Consider the following 27,505-nt stretch of genomic DNA (forward strand, 5'->3'; position numbering starts at 1 on the left):
CACTGTCTAGGATCATCGATAGATTAAGCCATGATTTACTGAGAGACACAAGCTCTCACTGTTCCATCCGAGCGCGTCCCCAGCCGGGGCCAACTGCAAAGCGAAGCCCATTCACCACGCACAGGCCTTTCGCAGCCCCAGTCCCCTGGTGGGAGGCCCCGCAGCGCGGCACCCGCGCTCCCCGGGTCAGTCCCGCGCCCTCCTCTCTGGCTTCAGCCTTTCCGGTCCCCCCCGGTCCTGCCGGGACGCTCCTGCCAGCTCCCAACGCGCGTTTCGAGGCTGTTAATCAGGGATATGACAAGGCCTCTGTCCTCCACATCGGGCTCTGCCCTCTCCGTCAGACGCCGTTCCCAGGGCAACCTGATCTCCCTAAGCGTGGGGAGCCGCTCCTCCGGGCCAAGCACGCAGCCCCCCGCCCCGCCGAGGCTCGGTCCGTGTGAACGCCGCTTCTCTCCCCGGAGCGACTGCGAGGCCATCGCTGAGGAGAGCCCCGCGGGGCGGATGGGCCTGAACCGGCCGCGGGTACGGACACGGCGACCGCTGCCCCCCGCGCGGGAAGGGACCGGCGCATGCGTGGAGCAGCCCGCTCCATCCGGGTCACCGACACCACACACGCACACCCCCCTCCCGCCTCGGCTCCCGCAGGCGCGTTCCCGACGCTCCCCTCTCGCAGCCGGTTCCCGCGCGCGCGGCCACCGGCGGGGAGTGCGCGCTCCCGCCGCCGCCCCCCGCCGGGATCCCGCCGAGGAGCACGGTGAGAGCCGCGTGCCCCCGCGCCCCGCCGCCGCCGCCGTCCTTTCTCCGGGGGGACCCGGCCCGGCCCGGCCCGGCCCCGGTTCGCTGAGTACCGCCCGGCGCCGCCTCCCGGGAGGGTCGGTGCGGGAGCGGCGAGGCCTGGCCGGGCCCGTCCCGCGGTGCCGCCGCTGCCCGTGTTCCGCTCGGTGGGGCAGGCGGAGGGCACACGGGTCCGCCCGCTCAAGGGACAGCCCCGGGGGGTCTTTGCCTCCATCGCCCGTGAGTCTCAGTGCGGGTCCGTGCCCGTCGCCTGCCCAGGGCCGCTCGCGGGTAGCCCCGTCCGCTGCGGGGTGGCAGCGCTGAGCCCCGGCACTTGGGCTCCTCAGGGCGGGTTTGTGGCTGTGCAGGAATTGCCGGTTCTTGGCTCTGGTACTGGGGGGGTTTCGGGGAGCGACCCGGTTGTCGGTGGGATGCGGTGGCAGCTCACAGCTGCCTGTGCCGATGGAGCCGGAGCTCCCGGTGGCAGAAGCTGCAGCTCCGGTTCGCTTAAATTTCGGCAGATCCTAGCTTTGTGTGAAGTTTGTTTGTTCCAGAGGTACCTGTCGGCTGCTGTGTAAGGGATATGCAGGTGTTAACTCACGGAAGAAAGGACTTAAAGGCCTTACCCAAGTGGCTTTAGTTCTTGGATTCTTTCTAGTCCTGTTGTGTATGGCCTTTCCAAATTTAGAAGGGTATTGTCTGTTGTCTACGCAATTTGCTTATCATTTTGAATTGGTTTTCACACTTAATATTACTGCAGTAATGAGCTGATTGCAGTAAACAGCTAGCGCTTGTATTTTCATATCAGACACAAACAGGGACTTCTCACCTTTCCAAGGAGGTAAGTGAAGTAATTCCCTTCTTGCCTAGGGGAAAGGGAAGCAGAGCAGCTTGGCTGTTGCACTAATAATCGCTCCAGTGGACAAATACCTGCAGTATTTCTCCCTCTGATTTTGATGTTTTCTAATCATTGAACAATGAAATAGTTCTACCTAATTGTTAGTATCTCACTTCCCACAGTGCTGTTCTAATAGTAATTCTTAATTGACATCCAGACATCAGGCTTATCTTTCTCACCCTGATTTCAGGGATGTTTTTGCCTTGCTCAGTGTTGTGATGCCGATTTGGATGAGGCCAGAAAAACAAGTAATAAAACAGAATTAACCACGTAGTTTTAGGATTAAAGAAAAAATATAACTGTGATGTATTCTTCTTTTCAATACATAATTGAAGTAGCTTTTGTAGTCCATGCTTTCCAGAGCAGCTTTTCAGATTGTGCTTGTATATTAGCAAGAAATGACACAGAACTGTTTATCTTGATGAAAGGTTTCCTTAACTTTGACTAAGATTGCTCCTATTGAATTGCTTTCCCTGCAGACTGGTTGCAGGAATTCAAGGGAATAACTGCATCACGTTCTGCAGGGTAATAGTGTACGAGTTTCTACTCTTGTTCTCTAAAGGAACGAGATGGTAATTCAATTTTTGCTACTAGTTGAGAAAAAATGTGATCTTCTTCATGGCCTTGGGGAGGTTTGAGCTGCCCCAGCTCCCCAGCATCGTTTACACACATCATTTGAGAGCCACTGCCTTTTTAGAGAGCAGAAAATACCTTCCAGTGAAACGTTTTGTTGCTGTATTTAATATTACATGAACTCATGTATAACGAAACCTGAAGCCAGTGAAGCTGTTTGCTGTGTGCAGAGCTGAATGTTTTGTGCCTAGACCTGTTTGTGTGTTTTCCATTAGGATTCTTAAACTTCCTTACAAATCTGCAGAGCATCTCATCTGTGCAATAATGCATCTTGATGCAGGGTTTGATGTTTTGTCATACCACTAATTGCTGTTGAGCAAAAGGCAGTATTTGCCTCATATCAAAAAGCAGTATTTTCCTTACATCAAAAAGCAGTATTTTCCTCATATCAGGGGTGTTTACTCTGTAAAAGGTTTACAGGGAAGATCTTTTGTAGTGAGCAGAGACAGGCCTAAAGAGGGTCACCAGGGCTGTTGCCTCATGTCTCAGTGCTGTTTCTGAGCATTCCTGCCTCGGTGCTCTGCTTTAACCTAGTGCATTTTAAGGGCAGGATACACGGGTCAGCAGTGGCAGTTGTCAGTTGCCTGTTTCATATGGATCTGGGTGAAATGTGGGGACTGCAGGTTTAATTTCTTTAATGTTAAGATGCTGACAAGACAGTTTCACTCCTGTCTGTAGCCCACTTCATGCACTATGAAAATCAGTAACCTTGCAGCCATCACTTAATCTCTCTCTGCTTCACAGGTTACTTGAGTCGTTTAATGTTATATAAATTAAATTATAAAAGAAGCTAGATCTTGACTTGTTGTTGTTGCCTTTTTTCCCTTTCTTTTTTCTCCCCATTCTCTCCCACAGCATGGGGTATCTCAGGATATCTGAGCTCCTAGCATTTGTTTGCAAACATTTCAGTTGCTTGTTATTGATCCCTCTCCAGTTCCTGAGCTGATTTGGCAAAGACCTTGTAACTGTATTGTGTACCTGGCTGTCATTCTTGCCTTTTACTGCTCCGGTTTTTGTACATTGTCACCTTTTCATGTAGAAAATTGCCCTGTTCTGTTCTACCAGAGGTAGAAATAACATGATGTCTTTGTTTCAAAATGCACAATAGCATTTGCAGAGTCCTAACCCCTCCTCATGCTGGAACTTTGAGCTTCATTTTAATTCCCTGAATTACTTTAACCAAATTTGGCAGAAGAAGGAAGAACTGGGAGTCAGTTGTGTCCTGTCCCCCCCCATGCATTCTTTATGTCTCTAAGTTGGTGTCTTAGAGAGTGTTTTCTATTGCTCTTCACATTCTGGTTTGGGTTTGTGTTTTGAAATAGCAGACCCCTATTAGAAACCTGGAACATAAAGAAGAGTTGCTTTGAGTGAAGGATGCTCAGAGATACTATGAAGTCCTGGAGTGACAGACAGTCAGACCTCTATAGCAGCGACCAAGAGGAGGAAGAACAGATGATTTTTGGGGAAAATGAAGATGATTTGGAAGAGATGATGGATTTAAGTGACTTGCCTACCTCACTCTTTGCTTGCAGTGTTCATGAAGCTGTGTTTGAGGTACAGGAAGAAAAGGTAAGGTATAGATACAGCTGTTGAACATTCATGTCTGGATTTTCAATGCATATTATAATTGGGGTAGAAAAAACAACCCAGAGTATTTACTTGGTAAGCTCAGATGGGAATGTATTACAAAGAGCAGATCATACTGAACTTTGCTGGCATTTGCAATTGTTAATAGATACACAGTGCTTCTCCCATGAAAAGCTCTTCTGATTCCCCCCCCTTTATCCAAGGGCAGATTTGAATAAAATCTAAAAGCAAATTTGAATTTTTGTTTGCTTTTTCTTTCAAGGCAGGGATTCTGTTAAAAGCATTCAGAACCTGCAGGATGTCTGTTGTGACCTCAACACCTTAAATGGCCTTAGAAATGAAAATCTCTGGCCTGCTAGCATCTGTAGTCAGTCAAATCTGTACTTTCCCATTGTTTCCAAGAGCATCAGGGATAATTATGTACACTGTATAAGTGAGAGAAAGCAGGAGGGATCGACAGGAAGGCTTTGCTCTGCGGCTTCAGTTCCAGCCCTTACTGTCCAAGTACCAGTGGTTTTGTTGGCATCTGCACTTCTGCGGAGCCTTCGCTAGGTGTCAGCTTGTGTTCGGAGAGTTTCACAGGCTCCTTCACATCAATTTAGGTTTAAATAGGGAGAGAAAGCAGTGCTACCCTGGATGCAGGTTTGCAAGTCGGGGTAACTGAGGGAAGCGTGGAATGTGCAGGTTTAGGTGAATGAAGAAATGAATGGGATTTGGGAGAAGAAAGTGAAAGGAAAATGTGTTTTCATTGAGTGAAAATGTTCATTTTGTGTTTGGAGAATCTTTGTACTTCATCTCTAGGAACGATTTGAAGCACTTTTCACAGTCTACGATAATCAAGTTACATTCCAGTTGTTTAAAAGCTTTAGAAGAGTAAGGATAAACTTCAGCAACCCAGAGGCAGCTGCAAGAGCACGGATAGAGCTGCATGAAACAGACTTCAGTGGGAAAAAGCTGAAGCTGTACTTTGCACAGGTATTGTGGAACACCAAGATGTTGCATGTGTCCCTGTTTCTTCTTTATTCCATGTTTTCCCATGAATTTTATATGTGATAAGTATCTGAAGTTATCTCTGCACTGAGATGTGTTACTTTCATTGCTTTAGGGGATAGATTTGCTTACAGGGTTGTACTTGGTGTGTAGCAGTCACACAAACCCCTGTCTCCCATAGATAAACAGAAATGTGCTGAAAGAAGATAAGTGGGTCCAATGATCTCTTTATAATAGGCGCTTTGCAAGCATGTTCTTTGAGATTAGCAGCTTTTGTCATCCTATGCCTTATCCCCTGGCTTTTGTCTTCAGGTACAGGTATCCAGTGAAATAGGTGACAAGTCCTACCTCCTTCCTCCACAACCTGTTAAACAGTTCCTGATATCCCCACCTGCATCTCCACCAGTTGGATGGAAACAGAGTGAAGATGCAACTCCCCTGATAAACTATGACTTGCTTTGTGCTGTCTCCAAGCTGGGACCAGGTAGGAATATTTACCTGCTTTTGTTGTATTACTTAACTTCAAAAATAGTGATCAAGGGAGTTTCTTTACTGTGAGAAGAAACTGGGTCTCTCGTGATGTTCTTACTTGAATAAAATTATCCATCACTTTTTTTTTCCCTTAATTCATTAATGGATTGAAAGTACAGCACAGGACCAGGTTGTGTGGTACCAGCTCCATCGCATCCATGTGTTGAATTTTGTCATGGTCTCAATGTTAAATAACAAACAAGAAGAATGAAACATTTAACAAGTCTGGTGAAGTTGAGCAAATAAAAGATGAGATGGGAATAAATGAGTATTTGGGCATGTTACTGCAAATACTAAGGACTTTGGGGGATAAAATGGCTTAGGGCTTTTCCTTGGGGATTTTCTTAGCATGATTTTTGTTTGCTGCGCTTCAGGGGAAAAGTACGAGCTTCATGCAGGAACAGAATCAACTCCCAGTGTAGTTGTCCATGTCTGTGAAAGTGAGACGGAAGAGGAAGATGAAATTAAGAATCCCAAACAGAAGATCATGCAGACAAGGCGTCCAGAGCCACCTGCAACAATACTGAGTGAACCTAAAGCATTTGATTGTACTCTGGAGGTAGGGGGTACTATGCACTGTTAAACTGTGTGATGCTCAAGGTAGTATCAAAAATCAGACACTTACTGAGTACATGTGTTGATGTCTGTGCTGCTGCTATATGTTATGTATAGCGACACCAGATTTTACTTGTAGTTGTATCTCATGTTCAAGATTTTGGATGCCAATGCTCTGACAAGCACTTTAATTTTAGGGACTAGTCCCCCAACTGTAGCAAATCCACCTGACTTGAAATAGTGAAAAATAGGAAGTCTGGTTGTGTGTTGTTTTGTTTTTAAGATGTTAGCCTTTTCTTTATATTGTATGGTGTGATGTACCAAGTGCTGAAAATATCTATCTTACTGTCACAATTGGATTCAAGGAAGTTCTGCTCTGTACTGGTACAACAGCTTCCAGTCGATATAGTGTTAAATGCAGATGAAACGTACTCTTTTGTCCTAAATTCCTATTCAGCTAGTAATCTGAGGTGGAGATTAATCTTTGCCTTTCTCAGAAATGCCAAGTATGTGTTTTAAATTTGACATGAGGCACAAATACACGTATGGAAATAAATTCAAGTAGTTTTGCTAACTACACAGAGAAGAATATGGGAGGCAGAAGCACAGCTGGGTGGGAAGTATCGCCAGTGCTGCTGCTGCTGCCAGGTACGATGGTTTGCACTGACATCTGAGGAGTGAATGGCGATGAAATGGAGAGAAATGTGGATCCAGCTGCTGAATGTGTTGTCTGATCCTCTCTGAAGACACGGTAACATTTGTTCTCCACAGTCCTAGAGGTGGCCTACATTTATAAGTAAATCCAGTGACTGTTGTGTTGTGACTCAGTTAGGAAATAAAACACCTAGGGTTAGTTTTTTAACTTGTCCTAAACGTTTTCCGTCTGTTTTGTATGGTTTCAGACAATCAGTTGCCTGGCTTAGCCAGTTTTTATGCAGTTTCTGCCCTCGTTTGCTGTTTTTCATTCAGGCGTTTTCTGTGTGGCATCCTGTCTGTCTGACAGAGCATCTGCCTCTGTTTTGAGACCAGGGTGCATCTTTTAAATACAGATCTTTAATTTTGTGATGTTGTGTTTTAGTAGGAGGAAGATAGGCCTCAGTATAATGACACGGGCTCCTATGCTTTATGCTATTTTATAACCAACCTTTTTTAGTCTAGACAGATTCTTTTTTCTATTTAAATATGAATAAAGTCATTTGTGAATAAACCAGGCTGCTGATGTTCATATAGAGAGAAATCATTCACAAATCGGCCCTTTTCAAATTCATTGTGGTGTGTTTCAAGTCTACATGATGTGCTTATTGACTTTGTTGTCACTTGATTGGTGGTGGAGAGGAAAAGCAATGGTCAGGGATATGCATGGGCTGGGAGTTTTCAACTTTGTATTGTGCCGGCTCATGTTCCATTCCTGCCACCAGCTTCCAGCTGTAAAATGGGATCCTGCAGGCAGGTCCTCATGCCAGAGGCAGGAATAGTAGATATTAAAAAGGTAGGAAAATGGGTCTTGCTCATCTTGCCTCCGTAGGCATGGTATTTATGTGTATCTTCAGGTATTAAAGTCACTCAGAGTACAACTCCTCTGTCTCACTGTTCCATGTTACTTAAAAAAAAACCACCCCAAATCCAACCAAAAAACTTGCATTGTCCATCAGGCTTGTGTATTTCTAAGGTTCCAGAAGTCCATCTGGGTTTTCTGTGGTTGTTTGTATTTTGTTAGTTGTTTAATTTCTACCCCGTTGTAGAAGTTGCTGTGAGTAGGAATAAGTGGAAACCCTTCAGAAACAGTTTTGTAAGGCAAATCAAGCCAGCGATGTTGTCAATGTATCTTGTGTGAGATGTGTAACAACTTACATTCCAACATCTTTCACCGTGTAAGGACACTTACAATAAAAACAATGCAGTGCCATTCACATCTGGTTTTGAGGTGTATTTCGTATTGGACCAAGTTTGGTATCGGAGTCAATAATGGTATTGATCAGAATCGTAAGACATCAGCTGCTTGTTCTGCCTCTCTTCCACAGGCAGATTTGAGCAGCATTCTCTGTGCCGGCCAGCAGAGGGGGGGCTGCGTGCTCCTCTCCTCACACACTGGTGTGATACAAGTGAATTGTTTAAAATACTACAAAACCCCATTCCTTTCCTGTATGGAAGCTGTGCCTGGTTTCCATGGTGCAGGTGAGGGGCCCATTGTGCAGATACAACGGGAGACTTTGGCAGAGCTGGAGCTGGAGGCATTCACAGGAGGGAATTAGGTGGATGCTCCCTGCAAATACTGATGGGGTGGGCAAGGAGGAAAAGCAGAGGCCTCACAGGGAGGGAGCTGTAATTTGGCCATCGACCCATATCAGAAGTGATTCTGCTCTGCTTTCACACTCTGTCGTCTCCAGGATGACAAAGCCTTCCTCATGAGATGAATGACGCTCAGGTTGGCTTTCTTTACTCCATGGGATGATTGGGTAGCAACCATCGGGACCTTTTCTCATAGCCCCTGACCTGCTGTTAACCTGCTGGTTTTAGGAGCACGCTTGCACAGAGGCACCAGTCAGCCCTTGCTGAGCTTGCACTTGGCATAAATAAACACCGTAAATTAGAATCATAGAACAGTTAGGGCTGGAAAGGACCTTAAGATCATCAAGTTCCAACCCCCCTGCCATGGGCAGGGACACCTCACACTAAACCAGGTCACCCAAGGCTCTGTCCAATCTGCCTTGAACACTGCCAGGGATAAAGCATTCACAACCTCCCTGGGCAACCCATTCCAGTGCCTCACCACCCTCACAGGAAAGAATTTCCTCCTTATATCCAATCTAAACTTCCCCTGTTTAAGTTTTAACCCATCACCCCTTCTCCTGTCACTACAGTCCCTAATGAAAAGCCCCTCTCCAGCATCCTTGTAGCCCCCTTCAGATACTGGAAGCTGCTCTGAGGTCTCCATGTAGCTTATCTTCTCCAGGCTGAATAGCCCCAACTTTCTCAGCCTGTCTCCATACAGGAGCTGCTCCAGCCCCTGAGCATGCTCTTGACCTCCTCTGGACTTGTTCCAGCAGCTCCATGTCCTTTTTATGTTGAGGACACCAGAACTGCACACAATACTCCAGGTGAGGTCTCACAAGAGCAGAGCAGAGGGGCAGGATCACCTCCTTCGACCTGCTGGTCACACTCCTTTTAATGTAAAATCCCTCTAAAGCATTCTTGTTGGGAAGCAGCTGTACAAATGGATGGGCTTGTCCTCGGGCAGGCTGCCTGCCTGCTCTGGAGAGGAAGCTGCCAGGGATACTTTGCTTTTCTTTTGTAACAGCTATGAATGGGCCCTGGTTTTGCATCCCTTTGCTTACTGCTGCTCATTCTATTGCTACCTTGTTACTGAGCTGCTTCCCCCCTAGAAAGACCTCATGCTTAAAATGTCTCTGGCTTAATTTATTCCCCGAAGGGTTACATTTCCATTCTTGGCTGGTTTGGGGTTACTGACCCTTTTTAAGCCCAGAACAGAAGCTTGCCTTAGGAATCTTATCGGGTTTTGTTTACTTGCTCTGCTGAATGTGTAGAACTCACTGGGGGGTTCGTGGTCCAGCTCTGAATGTGGAAAGAGACCACAGCCAAGCCTCGCTCCCTTGCAGAAAGATGCAGAGCTATTTCCTTTGCTCAAGCAAACAGGAGGCACACACTCACCTGGCTGGATCTGAGAGTCCTTGTTCCTGTGTGGCTCACACAGCACCTGCCCTGCATCTATCTGGGACTTCTCCATCCTCCATCTGAAGGTCAGCCCAAGCTGGGTGGTGAGGCCGAAGTCAGTGGGAGTGAACTGCGGTCCCTGACACCCCAGAGGCACTGGTGCTTCAGCACCTTCATTCTGAGCAAGATAAAACACTGTTTCTGGTGCAGCTATTGACAGAGCTGAAATCTGAGTGAGGTGGCTACAGGCTGTCTCTCAGCATCAGTCTTATAGCTTGAGGAGGCCTGCACAGTGTCTGTTGGGCTGTCTCTGTACCCTTCACCTGAAGATCAGGGCTAGAGACATCGTGGGGTGGTGTGGTACCCACCTTGATGGACATGCACATGGCTGTGTATGTATTTCATCTTGTGCTTTGGTTGTTCCTGTGTTTTACCTTTCAGCTGTATCTGTGCCAAGTCCCACTAGAAAACACACGGTATTTTCAATGTCAACTAATGTGTTAAAATCCTCCTCTGCACCAGGTCTCTTCCATTTTAACTGTGTTGGCATGTTCAGGCTTGCAGATGGGGATGTCTGATTTCCTTGGTGAAGCAAATGAATTCCAACTACGGTATCAGCAGAAACCTGGATGTCAGCAGGATAGGGTGAGGCAGGGGAAAGGGGCTCCTGGATAGCTGTTACTGTGCTGTGTCACATACAGAATCTGTTGGGTTTATACTTCATCCTTTTGACTCTAGCCGATGACCATGGTCCTGTTTGAGTAACACGACACAGCAAGCAGGGATGAGGGATGCAGCTGGGCTTAGATGTGTCCTTCCATGGGGCAGCCACCTCAGCTCTGCAGTTCAGATCCATCCTTTGCAGGTACAGAACTTGGGACCCAGTAAGAATTTCTGCTTGGTTGTGGGACCTGCAGTAATGTCTGTTCTTCCTTGTTTCCATACCAGGACAGTTCTGGTGTATTTGCTCTGTTCTCTACCCTTCTAATTGCAGGCAAACTGCAAATTTGATCAGAGATGCTATGAACTGGCCTTATGGGCCGGGAGCAGCACAAAGCCTACCTGGAGGTGTAAGCTGGATCCATAAATTCAGTGACACATTATTAGCTTATGTTGTTTCTTTCTGGTTTGTTTGTGAGGCTGCAAAGTGGACCTGTAGTTTTAATTGAGAGTTTGGTGTCCTTTGGTACTCATTGACTTCACTGGGATCATTCTCGGACATCCCAGTACCCCATTTGGTCCTCTACAAATGGGATGAGACCAGGATTGGTGGCTGGTGACCTGTAAACGACATAACTGATGTTGACAGTAGGGCTTTATACGTACCAAAGTATAAACCCAGTGTATGGCTGTAGCTAACAGAATAAAGGCTGTAAGTTAAGGACATGGTGAGGGACTTCTTCCCCAGCAAGCACCAGGAAGTCGTAGCCTCTCCCCCTTTGCCACACGTGCTTTGAAAGAGCGCATTTAGTGAGCTCTGCTGTAGCTGTTCACGCCCCTCCTCAAGCATTGTACCAGAGATGGCACTTCATAAATGACAGTGGCTTTCCTGGCACGCTGCAATGCCTGGAACCATGGCAGTGGGGTTTTACAGCAGCTTTCCAGTGCTGTCAAGGCAGCCAACAGCTCCCTGAGGAGCAGGGCTGGGGCCTCCGGCTGAGCCCATAAATACTGTGCCAGGCTCCTGGCCCTGCCCCACGGCGCTGTGCTGGGAATCTCCCAAGCACTTTGGGATCCAGTTGTGCCTCCCACCACATCCGGACACAGGGGATCTGCTCTGGTTCCATCCTGGAGGATGGAACAGGGGGTCTGCAGAGCACCTCACCCTGGACCCCAGTGCTCCGGTTTCCACAGCAAAGAGAACAGGAATTTGGTGAAAATACAGAACTTTTTCCTCTTTCCACATTAACAGGGCTGATGGACAGTCACTGGGGCTGATGGGCAGTCACTGGGGCTGATGCGCAGTCACTGGGGCTGATGGGCAGTCACTGGGGCTGATGGACAGTCACTGGGGCTGATGGGCAGTCAGTGGGGCTGATAGACAGTCACTGGGGCTGATGGACACTCACTGGGACTGATGGACAGTGACTGGGTCTGATGGGCAGTCACTGGGGCTGATGGGCAGTCACTGAGGCTGATGGGCAGTCACTGGGGCTGATGCGCAGTCACTGGGGCTGATGGGCAGTCACTGGGGCTGATGGGCAGTCACTGGGGCTGATGGACAGTCACTGGGGCTGATGGGCAGTCACTGGGGCTGATGGACAGTCACTGGGGCTGATGGACAGTCACTGGGGCTGATGGGCAGTCACTGGGGCTGATGGACAGTCACTGGGGCTGATGGGCAGTCACTGGGGCTGATGGGCAGTCACTGGGGCTGATGGGCAGTCACTGGGGCTGATGGACAGTCACTGGGGCTGATGGGCAGTCACTGGGGCTGATGGACAGTCACTGGGGCTGATGGACAGTCACTGGGGCTGATGGGCAGTCACTGGGTCTGATGGGCAGTCACTGGGGCTGATGGGCAGTCACTGGGGCTGATGGGCAGTCACTGGGGCTGATGGGCAGTCACTGGGGCTGATGGGCAGTCACTGGGGCTGATGGGCAGTCACTGGGGCTGATGGGCAGTCACTGGGGCTGATGGGCAGTCACTGGGGCTGATGGACAGTCACTGGGGCTGATGGGCAGTCACTGGGGCTGATGGACAGTCACTGGGGCTGATGGACAGTCACTGGGGCTGATGGGCAGTCACTGGGGCTGATGGGCAGTCACTGGGGCTGATGGGCAGTCACTAGGGCTGATGGGCAGTCACTGAGGCTGATGGGCAGTCACTGGGGCTGATGGACAGTCACTGGGGCTGATGGGCAGTCACTGGAGCTGATGGACAGTCACTGAAGCTGATAGACAGTCACTGGGGCTGATGGACACTCACTGGGACTGATGGACAGTGACTGGGTCTGATGGGCAGTCACTGGGGCTGATGTCCCCTCTCTTGTGCTACTTGAATGAAATCAGGGCTATCAGTGTCTGTTATTAGGAATGTGATGTAACTGTTTGTTCCCTTTTCTAAGTCATGAGCGCCCGCTGTTGAAAGCAGCCCCTTTGCCTTACACAGGGGTACAGCCCAGGGAAGGTGTGCAGCCAGGATACCACTCCTGTGCCCAGAAAGAGAGCCTCGTGTTCTTTCCTGTTTATGCACGATGAAGCAGTAATTGCAAAGGAACCAACCAAACTGCATCTGTTCCCTTGGAGTGGTGAGTAATGCTCCCCCAGATTCACTCGTGGCTGTAAGGAGCTGGGATACCGGTGCGGGGTTGTGGTGGGATGGAGGCAGAAGGGTTTAGCTGGAAGTCACCAATGTGGATTTTTGTTGCTGTGCAAAGAAATGTTTGCTTGCAACTCTGAGTTCTTAAACTCTGATGAGAAAACCTCTGTGGGTTTGTTCTGTGGGGTTCAGCACAGGACATTGTGAACACCAAAGGGCCTGTGGTAGGAAAGCACAAACGTTTCTGTAGGAGGTGAGGATGTCCAAGGTCCCTTCCACCCAGACCATGCTGTGATTCTGTGCTAAAGCCAACGCCGAGCGCAGGCTCACAGCCGAGGGCTCCATCCCTGTTTGATCCTGCTGACTGTACCCGCCAGTGCACAGCCCCTGCCCCCTCTTTGGGATGGGTGTGCTCGGGTGCTCCCCCGAAGTCCCTGAAGCCCTTTGTGCATTGGGGTGCCCTCGGGCTGGGTCCGCACCGGCTCCGTGAGGGGCTGAAGCGCTGCGGGACCGGGACCGGGGACCTGGGGCTGGGGGGGGGAGCGCTCGGCCGGGCTTGGGCTCCGCGCTCTGCTCCTCCCCTGGAGCCGGGGCAGCACCGCACCTGCGGCGGGACGGGACGGGAGGGGACGGACGGGAGGGACGGGACGGGAGGGGACGGGCGGGAGGCGGTGCCGCTGCCAGCGGAGGGGTTTGTGGCGAGCGGTGACTGCGGCAGGGACCGAGCGCGCCCGGCCGGGGGCTCTGCCCTCGCTGCGCTGAAGCCGCCGCTCTCGTTGGCATCCCCAGCGCTGAGGTCCCGGCGCTGAGCCGGGGAGCTGTTTGCTCCCACAGCGCGGAGCTGCTGGGCTGGGAAGGAGCCGTTCTCGCACCGCCTGCGCCCTTCCATCGCTGTGGATATGAGCCTCGCGTCCGGATTCATTCAGCCCCAGCACCATAAGTAAGGTTCTGTTGGTTTGGTTTTCGCTCTGTGTGTGTGTTCGCCGTGTTTTCACTCCGCGGCTGGGGAGCTGCAAGGGGCTGCCAGACTAAGGTTGAACAGGAAAAGAACTGGAAAGCCCGCAGGGTTGTGTTAGTGCACTGAGTGTCTGAGCACGGAGCAGAGCTTCCCCGCTCTCCTTGTCGGGAACATGCTGAAGTCGCTCACAGGGTCGACCTGCGATCCCCGCGTTTTCATGGTGAGGAATGTACCGAGTGCCCCAGGCACTTCCCCGCTGCAGGAGGCGTAGGGTTTGTCAGCAGACACCGCACTGACCCGCGCTGCTGGATGGAGGGCTCGGGCTGGAGACAAAGCGCAGCCACCGGTGGCTTCGTGGCCCCAGCGGAACTCTCGGCTGGGCACCGTGTGCTGGCCAAGGGCTGGGGGCGTTCTGGTGCGGCCCAGGGTGCCTGGGTACCGCCTGCCGTGTGTTTGCCTCCAGTGTGCCTGGAGGAGGGGGGCATCCCCATGGGTGCAGCAGTGTGCAGTGCTTTAGAAGCCTGTGAAGTGGAGGGGGCTGTTGCCTACATCGCACAAGGAATTCCCTCTGTATTTTTCAATGCAGAAAAAGAGAGATCCGAAACCTGCAGCGGCTCTTAGAGCAGCGCTGAGATCTGCATTTTCCCGGTAGATGAGCGGCTTCAGCTGCAGCAGACCCAGCCCAGGAGCTGGGGAGCACCTTGTGCCGCAGAGGACACAGCCATAAACGCCAGCCCGCAGCTGGCAGCAGGCTTGGCTCCTTTGTTGGCAGTAGTTCAGGAGGGTTTCCTGCCCAGCCCTGCTCCTACCTGTCTGCTGCTACTGAAAGCGTGACTTGTATTCGTTACACTGAATGCCTTTTCTTACTTGGGGCACTAACAGTGGATCAGTCCGGATTTAGTGCACAAAGGAGCTGGAAGAGTCTGTGAGTGATGCCCCACTGTGGTCTCGGATCAGCAGTTACTGGGGTAAATCCAGGGGTGCTGAGCACTGTGGGTGCTGGTGTCTGCTCACCAGGGTCACCCCTGTGTGGGGTTCTTGTGCCCTTGTGCCAGGCTCGGACCAGCGTTGCTGAGGAGCTGGGAGAGGCTGAGCTGGGCTGTTGTTGGGCATGAGGGAGAGCGAAGAGATGTGGTGGGGACGATTGTGCTGCTCGCACTGAGTCACAAGCATGGGGAACCGCAGCTAAATCCTAGTGTGTTAGGCCCTTGGAGGCTTCTGAGCCTGTGATGGAAGCCTCAGAAAGCTTCACCTAGCACAGAAGCAAGGGTATTCATCCCTCAGAAAGAACACCCTCAGCCAGCGAACAGGAGCGGTCGATTCACACCCCATGGTTTGTGCTCCTAAATGCAGAGAGCTCTGCCATGAAAGGCAGCTCAGCTGAGAACTCATTCCAGACTGGTCTGGGTCCCAGTGTGAGCCATGGGTGCTTGCTCAGTCCCATGGGTATCTCAGTGTAAGGTATTCCAGGAGAAGCTGTTGCCACCTCCCTGCCTCTGCTGGATGCAGTGAGAGGTGCCTGAAGGCACATCTGGGATCCTCTTCCTCCCTGGGCTGGTTCCTGGCATCTGCGTGCCATTGGGTAAGGGATTGCCCTCAGGCAGCGAAGGGTTCAGAGAACAGAAGGGACTGGCCGGGGCGGCGTGAGATGGTATCAGAACTGGGAGAAGTGGTTTCCTACCCTGGGAAACCAGTGCTGGTTTGACAAATCATTCACAAATGATACTGGACTCCAGCCATGGGTTGGCTTGGCTGGGCAGGAAGGTGGAGGATAGGCCACAGACTTCAACCCGTTTGGCCTGGGTCCCTCTCTTTTGATTGCTGTTGTCCTGATTTGCTGCAGGTAGCTCCTTTTTCCTTCTCTTGTCACAGGTGCTGTTTTGGCAGTGGGTTTGAAGGTGAGCTTCCCATAGGTCTGGCCAAAGGAGCTGGTTTTGCTGGGTTTTCCCTCTTCTCTCTGGGCTATGCCTGTCACGGGAGCTCAAGCAGCTCTGGGCACCAGCAGCGTGGTGGGGTTTGTCCATTCCAGTTCAAACCCTGGTTCTGAATTAACATTTACAAGGCTTCTAATCCAAGTGTGCCTGAGACCCTGGCCTGGAACCAGTGGGAAAACACCTCTGGCTTGTTTTGCTTCCGTGCGCTGTCTGCAGAGGCAGCCCTGCCCTGCAGGATGCACCGTGTTTTCATGGTGTGGATGCACTTTGCTGGTCGTGGTGGAGCTGCTGGGGCTCCTGTGAATAAGTGCATTCACACAGAGGGAGAGGAGGGGGGTGCGTGGCCCAGTGTTTTAAGGCAAAAAGTTGGATTTGGGAGCTCTGCAGTTCCCAGCCCAGTTTAGACCTCGCTCCTGGGCAAGTTTCTGACAAAGCCTCTCTGGTTCATATTTGTGGGCATGGCTTTTGAAGCGAGAGCATTCCTTTCTGGGGACCTGCCTTCACTGCCCCTGTCCTCATCGTCTGTGTGAGCTGGGGCGTTCCAGCCCCTCGGTGTGTAAGCCAGGTACAATGACTGCTGTTTGCTCTTGGTGCTGCTACTGCACGGTGCAGTTGCCTGCAGCTTGTGTAACTGTCTTGGCAAGGAAAGGAAATGCTTTTAATCTGTGTTTTAACAGCAGCTGAACCTGGAGGGCTCATGTCAGGACCTGAGACAAACGCTCACATATAGGTGCTGGTCCGAGCTGGGGACTCATAGAGCATAGGCTCCACAGGGAGCCGGGTGCTTGCCTCAGGCCATGGCTATGCCTCGGCTCCCATTAGCCGATTGAACTTGGGTTTTTTTTTCCTCCTTCTTCCCTCTTTTGAGCCTCACAAGGTGAATTCAGGCACATTCCGGTCTCTCTGCAGCACTGGCTTTATTGCTTCTGAAATTACAGCTTGCCTCTACCCCCGGCGATGTTCCCTGTTCCCATGGCTCGTGATGCTGCTGGAAGCACATGGCAGCGTGGCCGTGAGGCTGTTTGGACCCATGATTATGGGTTATGGGGTTTCAGGAGCTGAAGCTGAGTTGGTGACTGCAATGTGAGGCTGTTTCCCTCCCATGCTGTGCCATGGATGCCCCGTTGAGTCCCTCAGTGCTGGAAGCAGCCAGGCACAATGAAACACACCGGTTCAAAGCACAGGGCAAGGGGAATCTGGCTGCAAAGACAGGGGATGTCAGTGGAGCTGGGGCAGATCCCAGGCCAGGTCCTTGTGCTTGGGCTCAGTTACTTGTAGGAAGGGAGAAGAGCTCTGGACTTCATTAGGAGGATTAACTCCTCCCTGGGATGGAAGTGAATTTGCTGCTTAGGCTGATGTGCGAGCTGAGCTGGACCTCAAGCAGTGTGCGCTGGACCTCAGGCAGACATGCCTTAGCATAGATCTCCTGTGGTGTGGCAGGAGGGTGGATGTGGATGATGGTAGCTGACTCCTCAGCCTCTTCCTTCCCAGATAAAGGATGGGGATGGGTCTGTGGTGTGGAATTCTTGCAAGAGAACAAACCTGAGATTCAGTCACCTGCCAGGACACCTACAGCTCTTGTGGGACAAAGCCCTTTCCTCTCATTAACAGGACCCGGCTGCCTCTTGGGCTTCTTCAATAACATTTTGTCATTTGCTGATCAGAATTGATGCTTTATACCTCTGGCAATTTCCCCCTCCTCACATAGCTCCAGCACCCTGGTAGTGTTCATGTGAACTCACCTCTTGGTGGCCTTTTGATTGTGCAAGACGGTTTTCACATGGCACTTGTTCATTTACATCTGCAAGAGGACCTGAGGGAACAAATTCCAGTCTAAATATCCCAGACAATATTCCCTTTCCTAGCCAGTATACTGAGACAGAAACCCATGAGTCAAGCAAACCAGAGCTGGGTTTGGTTGTCGCATTCCTCAGTGGGTTTTGTGATTTAAGACCAGCCCTGTTGACACTGTTGGGAAGGGGATGGAGCCCCAGCACGGCAGAGCTGGCAGCCAGTGCTCTTCCTTAGACCTGCGTGAGTGAGGAGAGAAAAATCACCGTGGTTTTCAGCCTGTGTTTGGCCACACTACACAATGAAAACACTGCCTGTGCAGCAGAGCAGTTGAAAGGGTGAATGAATTCTCTAATGAAGCTTCTGGGATAAACCCCGTGTATATTCCTGCTGGGAAACAACAGCTGATTTGTGTAGTTTAAAGCCTGCACGCAGCTCGATGCAGACCTCCCTTTCCAAGGTGGCGAAGCACTGGTGCCTCTTCCTGCCCAGCACCTGCCTCCTGCAGGGAACTGGCTCCCAAAGTCCTGCTCTCCTGGAAAAACCTCAGCCCCAAGGCTCTGTTCCCCATCTCCCTCTCCTGTAACTGCAGGAGCCGCTTGACAGACAAGCTCTGATCCATGCGAGTGAGCACGGGCAGGGCAGGTGCAAGGTGTATCAATGGGGGCATTGCTGCTGCTTGCCAAAACAACCTCTCACGGATCTGCCCGGCTGTTTGGAATGGAAACGTGCCCAAAGCTTCACTTTATGGAAACATTTCCAGCTCCATAACACAGGAATGTGCCCCCAGCCCCGGGAGCTGCGGGTGAGCTGGAGGCCCTCAAACCCCCCCAGGCCAATGTGTGCCATGTGTCAGGGAGGAAGAATGTGGTGTGGTTGCTGTATCAAAGTCCACCTCTGCTCCCCTGCTCTACAGCTTTTAGTGACCACCCCTGATTCCCCAAATGCTTTTCTAAGCAAAGGATCCAGCTGGGAATACCCTGAACCTGGGGGGCTCCCAAGGGGTTTGGTGGACTTGGCTGGGTCCTTGAGTTGCCAGGTGCAATCCGGATGGTTGTTGGGAGGGGAGTGGACCTGAGACTGGCTGTAGGGAAAGGGGGACCCTGCTCCTCCCACCCCAGGCTGAGACACAGACCTTGGACCTCTTGACTTGCTGCACAGCGTGGAAAAACCAAAGATTTGATTCATTCTCCAAGCTAGGTCCTGGGTTTGTTACACCCTGCCAGATAAAGTCATCCTTTTTGTAACACGCGGCTTCACTGACAACAACAAGAATCCTTCAGTTAGAGGTGTGACTCAGGCACAAATAGCTCAATAGCTCATTACCAAGCTGGTTTGAACCAGATGGTAGTAGGTATGAGTACGACATGGCTTAATACTGAAATATTCAGCCTTATTTGTTTGGGGGGTTTATTCTAATAGGCAGAGGAGGAGAAAAACCCTTTTGTAACTCTGGAATTTGGCTCTTCTAGTCAGAAGCAACAAGGTAAAAGCTGGATGTGGCTTTTTCTGTATTATGCCCATGGTCAAAACACTTGCTCAGGTTTTCCCAGCCTGCAGCAGGATGGAGCCTCTTCAGCCTCCCCTTGTCGGTGGTACAACCTGCACCGAGGGGATGGCTGGGAAGCAGATGGGTGCCCAGGCTCCTCCGAGGCGTGTGTGAATCCTTCTGCTGTGGTATAATAAAGGCAATCTCTAAAGACAAAATAGTTCTTTCAGCGTGGACAGATCTACAACTACAGTTGATGATCATGTTGCTGGATTAACTTGGCCTTGGCTAGACAAAGGAATCATTCAGCCAGGGGAGAATGACCCAGTTACAGGCTTGAAACAGAGTTAATTTGTTTTTTAGATTAAAAGAAAAAACTGGAATCTTTTTAACTCCAGGGGATCGAAGTATTTGATGAATGGACCTTGCAATTCGGATCCTCCCCACCCAGGCAGGCGCTGACCCTGTCCCTTCCCGCTGGTTACAGACCTCTCTGGTTCCTCATCTCTCTCCAAGGAGCCTCCCAAGTACACACCGTGTGTTGACTCAGCCACCGGCCTCCCCACCCCGAAACAACCTCGCCTGTCAGGAGCAGTCAGAGCTGTGTCCTGCTTCCCTCCCAGACCTGCAACCTGCCACGGCCTGGGATTTGTCTGATGAATGCTGCTTTGCAGAAGCCTTTAGGAAAACCTTGAGGAGGGGAAAAGGAAGGGAAGAGAAGGAAAAGGGCCTTTCAAACTTCCAATTCTTTTTATTACTGATTTCTGTCCACTTAATAATTTTCTGGCTATTGTATCTCTTGTGCTGTGTAAAATTAAAGCCGCTAAGAACATGCCACAGATCCACAGTACCTGAATGGAGCATAACAGCAGGGCAGGGTCCTGCCTGGTTATACTGAGCACCATCTGAAACGAGGAACCTCAATTCCAGTATCAGGTGTTGAAGAATAATTTCGATGGGGACTTTGAGTGCATTAGCTCTCTGAAGCTGGGAGCTGAAATGGTTTCAGAGGTCTGTTTGAAGTGGTATCACACCCTTCTCAGGCTGAAGGAGGCTTTTAATGGCTCAGGTTACTGGTCACATTTAGAAAACATTTGGAAAACACTTATAAAATCAGCAAACACACGCTGCTCTTTCTAGAGCAGCAGTTTTTCCTCCCCAGATGCAGGAGCAGATGTGGGTTCAGCCTTGGGCACTTGCCCTCTTCCAGTAACAGACTGGGGTGACACTGGCACGGATGAGGCGCTGGTTAAACTTGCATCAGCTTTCCATCATAGTCACACTGCAATCTTTTCCTGTCATGGGTCAGTGTTGGTTGTCATGTAACTTAGAACTTCCAGTTAGGGGTTAAATGGTTTCTCTTCTCCATGTTGGATGCATGAAACTACTTAATTCTATTCTATAAAGGAGTTTTTATTCCTTTAAGTGCAGGCTCCCTTACTTAAAGACAGGTTACTGAATACTGAATTCTTCACACTTACTTGTGCAGGGATTTGAATCTCAACCTGAAATGGTAATCTGAAATCCTAAAATGTTTAAAATACATATTTATCCAAAGCTTGTATAACAGCAATAATATACAGATAACAATGCATAATTGAGTTTATATCTTATTTTAGCCTACTAATTCCAAGCAGTGTGTGCTTTAAGGCAAGTTGCTCCAGACTAGGTTGTAGCAGAGCCACCAGTGATTTCAGCAGAGCCAGATTTTCACCTCTAAGGAAATCTGAAGAACCCCAGTCCAGTGACTGTGCACTCAGTGGCCCTGAATCTTTGATGGAGTGTTTCCTAATTATCACTGTCAAATGCTAGTTAATGTTTTATGAACTCGCTCTTCTTTTTCCCTCCTGCAGCTGACTCAAGATGACGACAGCCGCACCACTGGTCAATAACACCCAGCTCTTGGTAAACGTGACCACAAAGTCTCAAGAACAAAGTCTCTATCAAAGTAAGAAAAGCACTGGGGAGGTGGCTGTGTTTGCTTTATTTTAAGTGGACCTTGAACTTCGCAAACTTCAAACCATACAATGACAACTTTGTACATAAGGCTTCTTCCCCTTTCTGCTTCCCTGCCAGGCTCTGGAGCCATAGTTGCTGCCATCGTAGTAGGAGTGATTATCATTTTTACAGTGGTTCTGCTCATACTGAAAACATACAACAGGTATGTGCCAAGCTCTGTACTTCACTAAGGTGAGAAAGGATGAACCAAGGTCACTGCTGAGTGTGCTTTCACCTAATGGACCGCTTCAGTATTGGTTGCTGCAAGTTTCCAGGACATGCTAAGCTAACTTGACTGAAATCCTTCCTCTCCCTGCTGCTGTTCTGTGACTGAAGTGCTGGGAAGTGGGAGGAGATTCGTGATGGAGGATGTTGGATGGAAGCTGTTCCTAGAGGTCCCTGTTGACACAAGGGAGCATTCTGGTGTGCATCGTGGCTGCCAGAGGAGCCTGATTTTGCACTTTTCAGGGTGCTGGGTTACACTTACATGCTCTAGGGGCCCTGAGTTGCCATTTAGTATCTTTGGGATGAAATCCTGTCTTGTACTGACTTTTAAGAAGCTGTTTGTTGTAACCTGCTTCTGCAGCAGGCTTCCCAAGACTTACCAGCTCTAGTGACCATCTCATTTTTGCCTTTACAGACGCATGAGAGTGAAACGGGAGCTGGAGCCCAAACCCATCAAAGCAGCAATGCCACCTGCATTAGGGCAGCCCAGCCACAACCTGCCTCAGCATCCCACAGTGACCTTCATACCTGTGGATATCCACATGCAGAACAGGTAACTGGGAACATTCGTCCTCCCTGTGAGAGCAGAGCAGTGGAATTCTCATTTGTGTGGATCTGGGACTCCTCAGCAAAGTGAATCTGCATTTGGAGCTGTTACTCTGTCTACAGATGGTAATTAATCCCACTTCCTGTCTTTGAGAGGAGAAATAAAGGGTCTGGATGGTTTCTCTGTGACTGAAATCAAGTGGTGGAGGCATGTGAATCACCAGCAATGCAGCGAGCTGCCTCACAGAGCTCTGGGCATGAGGGACCAAACATACCGAGCCTGCCTGCAGGAGGAGAAGGTGGGCACTCATCTTCTGTGGAGCTTTTTGTGTTTTACAAAGACTGATGATAAATGGGAAGAAACCTGGGGACATGAACCTGGGTTAGTTGATTTATGTGAAGTGGGTTTGCAGCCTTGGTTCTACATGATGGATGGTACAGGAAGTATCAAACCTGTATTTATCCTTACCTTCTGTTTTTCTAACACCACGTATGTATGGTTTGCAATAAAAAAGGGACTTTCTATTTTCAAGTATTTTAAACCATTTCTCTGCTGTTGGTAACGTCTTCCTTTTCAAAGGGACTCGGTGTCTTGGTGTCTCCACTCTCACACCAGGAATTGCTTTTGGTTCACTATCAAATGTTTTTTTGTATAGAAACCCTTTAACTGGAGAAGTGAACAAAGAAAGGCAGTGAAAGCACCAAGGCTTCATCTGCACAACTCGTGTCCTGAGACGCTTCGTTCTCCAACACAGACCAGGCTTGAGCTATTTTTAGGTATTTTTTCTTCTAGAAAATCACTGCCAGTGATGTTGTTTTGCAAGGGTGATGGCTGTGGGTGTGCAGTAATGCAACAAAGACATTCCCAAGGACCTTCACAGCCCACAGAGTGCCAACACACAGCAGCATTGTCAGATGTGGAGTGGCGATGGTCCCAAGCAGGCCTGAAACGCTGACAGGACAGGCAGGGAGGACTGGGAGGAAGCTGAAGTGGGGCATTTTACCTCTTTCTGGGGAGCTGTAGAGAAAGGAGTGACCATTTTCTAACAGAATGTATCCCCAAGAGCTTCCAAAGTGAGGCTGACCTCAAACAGGTCATTTTTACTAACTGGTGTTTTTGTGCAGAAACTGAATTCGATTACTTTGCTTTTTGTTTTTTGGTATGAAACTGGAGCACAGTTTGAATTCCAAACTAAATATTAAGACAGCTGTTTGTTGTAAATATTCTACTTGTCCTAGTTCTCTAACTTGGAGTCAGCCTACTCTTTCTATCTCTGGGCAGCTGAGGATGTTGCCTGAGCATGTTTCACTTATCAAAGTCAAGATCTTTAGGAAACATAAGCCCCATCTTAGAGGTATTTTTAACGTTACCAGCCAGAGCTACTTCTAGCAAATTTTGGTTACTTTCCATTGACAGAATTTAAGCACAGTGAGGCTCACTTTTTGCTTCACTGAAGCAGAATAAGCAGTGCTGCAGCAATTCTGGACTGGTAGGATTACTTGTAATAATTGGCAGCATTACTGCTTTGGCCACACTAGGGTGGCTCAGTCTGAACAACTCAAAGCGTGCTGTTTTACCAGTGAAATTTGCCTCATCCTGGCACAGCCAGGGAGGCCCCACGGATCCATCCTCACTCCTGCCAGCAAAACCCAGAGCTTTGCTGACCAGGCAAAATCACCTTCTTAAGAAACAGAACTCACTCTGTTCCCACTGCTCTGCCACTTAACGCTTGTGTAGCTTGTTGTGGATAGAACAGTTTTCCAGGCATTGTCCCACACTGTCCTTGTCCTGCAGTAGTAACTGTTCCAGCACCAATTCCACCTGCCCTGTCCAGACACCCAGCTCCCACTTTCATTCCTGCCCTGAGCTGCTATCAGGTAAACCTGCTGCTTAGAAAACCCCAAGCTAACAAAGCACCTGAAAGCTGATACCAGACTTGTCTATTAGAGACATCCAAGACTCTGGAAGCTTTTGGAGAGAATAAGCAAAGCAAGTGGAATGCTCACTTGCGATCACACAGACTCATTAAGAGATGGTCCACGAAGCCCTGCAAACTAATGCAAAGCTGGTTAGAGGCACCAAAGCGCCCTTCTGCTTGGCAGTGTAGTGATGTGATCTTAGCAGTCCTGTGGTATGATGTTTGGACTTCATCTTAAAGGCCTTTTCCAACTGAGTTGATTCTATGATACACAGGCTTTCTAGATCCTTCCTGTGTGCTCTGGTCAAGTATCTCTCTTTACAACACCCTGGCCGGGCCGTATTCAGCAGTGACAATGGGCACAGTTGGGCATATAAATAATGACTGCACGTTTTCCTAAGGGCACAGTGGGGAGTTATCTGCGCTGGGTCGAGCAAGGATTAGCGTGGGTTTTCTTCATTCTTTTCACCTGGAAGTCCTCTCGCAGGCCCGCTCTGCCAGGCCCGCACAGTTCCCTCACCCAAGCCCACGGGTAAAGCGTTCCCACCTCTCGCTGCTGCTGCTGCTGTCACCCCCAGCTACGGCCGCTGCGCTGGGCCGAGCCCGCAGCTCCACCTCGCGTCCACTCCGGCTGCCGCTCACCTCGCCCTGCAGTCCCTCAGGTGCCGCTGCCGACTGCACACCGACAGCCGCTCTAGGCGGATGGACTCCCTGAGCTTCGGCTCCTTCCCCTGCCCCACAAGCAGTTGATTTTCCAGGAGCCAAGGTGCGACACTACTGAGCGCCGGCAGAGCCGTGTGCTGTTAAACCTCACTTCATAGCCAGAAACCCAGTGTTTCCTTTTTAATTATAGCTTATTTCACATAACCCCCCACCCGGGGCCGTTACTGTGGATAAACCTTCATTAACTTACTGTTAATTACTTCTTTAACCCCTGCAGGGACACCCGCCGCACGCGCTACCTCACGACCTCCCCCCCTGCGGCCCTTATCCTCTGCGCGGCCGCAGCCGGCCGCGAGGTCACCTGACCCGCGCCCCGCGCGCGCGCCCCGGACGGCCAACATCTCGCGAGAGGAAAGCTCACATCTCCCCCTCTTTCCCCCCTCCCTCCCGTCCCGCGCGCCGCGGAAGGACGTCTTGCAGCCGCCCCTTCACCCCGGCGGAACGTCGCTCTTTCTGATTGGTCGTCCGCCGCGCGCGCTCCGGCCCTCCGCGTCATTAGGAACCAATCGAGAGGCGCGGAGAGCCTCTGCGGAGCTCCCGGCCCCCCCCCCGCCCCACCTCTCAGAGCGCCGAGCGTGCGTAGGGGCGTGCTGCGCGCAGGGCACGCCGGGAAGTGCAGCGCGCGCGGCCGGAGGAGGCGGAGGAGGCAAGATGGACGCGGGGTTCTTCCGCGTAAGTGCCGGCCCCGGGGCGGGCGGGGAGCGGTGGGGTCGGCCCCGGTAGGGGATGTGCGGCTTGAGCCGGGCCGGGCAGGGCCGCTGCGGGCCTCGCCGCCGCAGGCGAAGCCGCAGGCGCCGCGTTCCGCCGAGGAGCGGAGCCGTGCCCCCGCCCCCGCCCTGCGCAGGCTCCTGTGAGGAACCGCCGCGAAGAAAATGGCGGCTGGAGGAGGCCGGGGCGGCCTGGCCCAGCCGCAGAGTTGCGGAAACCGGCAGAAGGGGGACGCGCCGCCGCAGGCCGGGCTCGCGGGCGCGGACGGTTGCTCTGTGCGCGGCTGGGACACCTGCGCCCGTTATGCGGCCTTTGCTGAGGGCCCCGGCGCGGCCTGGCGTTGCCGGTCCCGCGCTGGGCCCCAGGGCGGCGACCCCGCGGGAGGAATAGGGTGTCCAACGGCCGCGGGGTTGGCCTGGGCGGGTGTGTGTTGCAGTCCGGGCACAGCGTGACGGCCCTGACCGGCGGTGGGAAGTCATGCCTAGGGGGGTGCGTAACGAACTCGCGTTTGCCGTGAAATGCACTTTGGTGTCCCCGTTCCGAGCAAATAAACTGCCCTTGTTTTAGAGGGGAGCCTTAAACTGTGACACGAAGGTTATGTGTATTCAAAGCGAAAAGAAGTTGTTCTTTATCTTTAGGCTGGTATTTATTTTCTTTTATAATAATTACTTCTTTTCTTTTCTTACAGCTCTGCTGTATTTCCTGCAGAGACTCTTAACCCGTAGCCTGCCTGGGGTATCTTTCTTTTCAGCCTTTTATTCCATTAATAGAATGAACCAATTTTGGGGGGTTTCTTGACAATTTTAAAAACCAGTTTAATTCTACAAGACCCAGTCACCTGTTCAGCCCCATTTTTATTATTTTTCTTGCAGCTGGGGTGCTTTTGAGATGTGAGGGCACACAGAACCCTCCACTTAATTCCATTTTCTGTTAATGCATAGAGAAAAATCACCGAGTTAAATCTGCACTTGTTCTGTCTAATGCAATTGTGAAAGAGTTTATAGGTGAAGTAGTTGTAATTGATAGCAGAATGAATGGGGCTGGAAACACAGTGTTTGAAATCTAATATTCTTTTAAACTGGCTTGTGGAAGGTAACTGCATAAAACCAATGATAGAGCCCTGACAAGGGGGCTGTAAGCAGTGTCCTGGACTGGGTTGAGGAGAAACCCAGGTTCTTGTTGGAACTGCAGAAGTGCAGCAGAGCAGCAGTTTGGACTCACCTTATCAAGTAAACTGCTCTTAATCCTTTCAGGTCTTCACACTGCTGTAAGGTGGTCAGTGCAGACAACTGTGGCTCTGCCTTGAAATGCCCGTGATAGAGTGCTCTGCCTCTTGTTTGGTTCCCCTTCGTGCTTGCCAAGTGTTGTAAATGGGCTGAGGAAAACTTCAGTCCTTTCAATTTCATTTCTGGGTTGTAAAAGAGAAGTAAAGAAACAAATAAAGTACATTAAATTGCTGAGTGCTGTGACAAGTAGCGTGTGTTGCTACTGCGTAAGCCACACAGCATACTGCAAGTATTAAAAAGAGTTTTAAACAGACTTAATCCTGATAAGTGCCTGTGCCATGATCAGTCTTTAGGATTCCTGTGTTCCAGAACAGGAAGCGGGAGTGTTAATAGCTTGTTCCCTTTCAGTATCTGATGACTTTGTAGCATGTGACATTGCTAATGCAAGGTGCTTTTGATCCAGGGGAGTGGTTGGCTTACCTTAGGATTTGAGCTTTTTCTTACAGTCTTTTGGTTCCTCAGCAGCTTATAGTACTGCTGGTACTCAACCCCTTCTTCCACACACAGGAAATTGCAGGTATTAAATTCCCCTGTTTTCTATCAGCCAGGTTGGTTTCCTGGATAAACTTCACATGAAGTGTGAACTGTGCCTTTGTTCTGAACCATTAACAGGTCATTGGGATTTGGATGCTGTTCTTGGCATCCTCCTCTTCATGTGTGCTTCTGTTTACTTCTGTGCAAGAGCTGGACTTTCTTGCCTTTCAGTTCCAGATGAATTAACCTATAGTTTCTGCTCATGAAAGTGGAACGAGTTGGTGAACTTTTAACAGAGCATGATCAATAAAGTAGCATTCTTTGTACTCTTGCTGGCTCTGTGTTGGCTGATTTTCTGCAGAGAGATTGACCCAAAGGTTTCATAGATGTCACTGTAAATAAACAGTGTGACATTTTTGTTCTTGAACAGAGGAAAAAGAGCTCAGTTCTGTTGTGATTTCCAGGCTAAGTCCCTTCCATAGCAATTTGATGCTACTATACTTTTAAATATGTAAGTAGTAACCCAGGGAGATTATACGAGTAAGGAGTCAC

The 27,505-nt window shown here is 50.3% G+C and overlaps 3 protein-coding genes across 12 annotated transcripts in view; all 3 read left to right on the forward strand.

The window, feature by feature from the left end:
* The first annotated feature begins 615 nt into the window (after positions 1-615).
* On the forward strand, positions 616-7,878 carry RCAN3 (RCAN family member 3). Of its 2 annotated transcripts, none has more exons than XM_061373608.1 (5): positions 616-754; positions 3,628-3,874; positions 4,694-4,867; positions 5,195-5,366; positions 5,788-7,878. In XM_061373608.1, the coding sequence occupies exons 2-5, from the start codon at positions 3,680-3,682 to the stop codon at positions 5,994-5,996; spliced, it is 750 nt and encodes a 249-aa protein (XP_061229592.1). In that variant the 5' UTR covers positions 616-754; positions 3,628-3,679; the 3' UTR covers positions 5,997-7,878. The 2 variants fall into 2 exon arrangements, with proteins under 2 accessions (XP_061229592.1, XP_061229591.1); XM_061373607.1 differs by having other exon boundaries at positions 622-754; positions 3,631-3,874.
* Positions 7,879-13,828: 5,950 nt separating this feature from the next.
* On the forward strand, positions 13,829-23,069 carry NCMAP (non-compact myelin associated protein). Its single transcript, XM_061373612.1, has 4 exons — positions 13,829-13,847; positions 20,928-21,022; positions 21,151-21,235; positions 21,713-23,069. Exons 2-4 carry the CDS (start codon positions 20,938-20,940, stop codon positions 21,852-21,854), a joined length of 312 nt encoding a protein of 103 aa, XP_061229596.1. The 5' UTR covers positions 13,829-13,847; positions 20,928-20,937; the 3' UTR covers positions 21,855-23,069.
* Positions 23,070-25,069: 2,000 nt separating this feature from the next.
* The window catches only part of SRRM1 (serine and arginine repetitive matrix 1), a 16,641-nt gene continuing 14,205 nt past the window's right edge, over positions 25,070-27,505 (forward strand). For 8 of the 9 annotated variants that reach the window (XM_061373566.1, XM_061373572.1, XM_061373571.1 and 5 more), the window contains exon 1: positions 25,070-25,157. In XM_061373566.1, coding sequence (XP_061229550.1) covers positions 25,137-25,157 — 21 coding nt within the window. In that variant the 5' untranslated portion in view covers positions 25,070-25,136. Of the gene's footprint in view, positions 25,158-25,881; positions 25,929-27,505 lie in introns of all 9 variants that reach the window. The other variant, XM_061373577.1, reaches the window with a different exon arrangement.

Source organism: Neopsephotus bourkii, unplaced genomic scaffold (genome assembly GCF_033783945.1).
Source record: "Neopsephotus bourkii isolate Nb327-2 ecotype Australia unplaced genomic scaffold, CSIRO-AGI_Nbou_v1 NB_1632, whole genome shotgun sequence".
Classification (NCBI taxonomy): Eukaryota; Metazoa; Chordata; class Aves; order Psittaciformes; family Psittacidae; genus Neopsephotus; species Neopsephotus bourkii.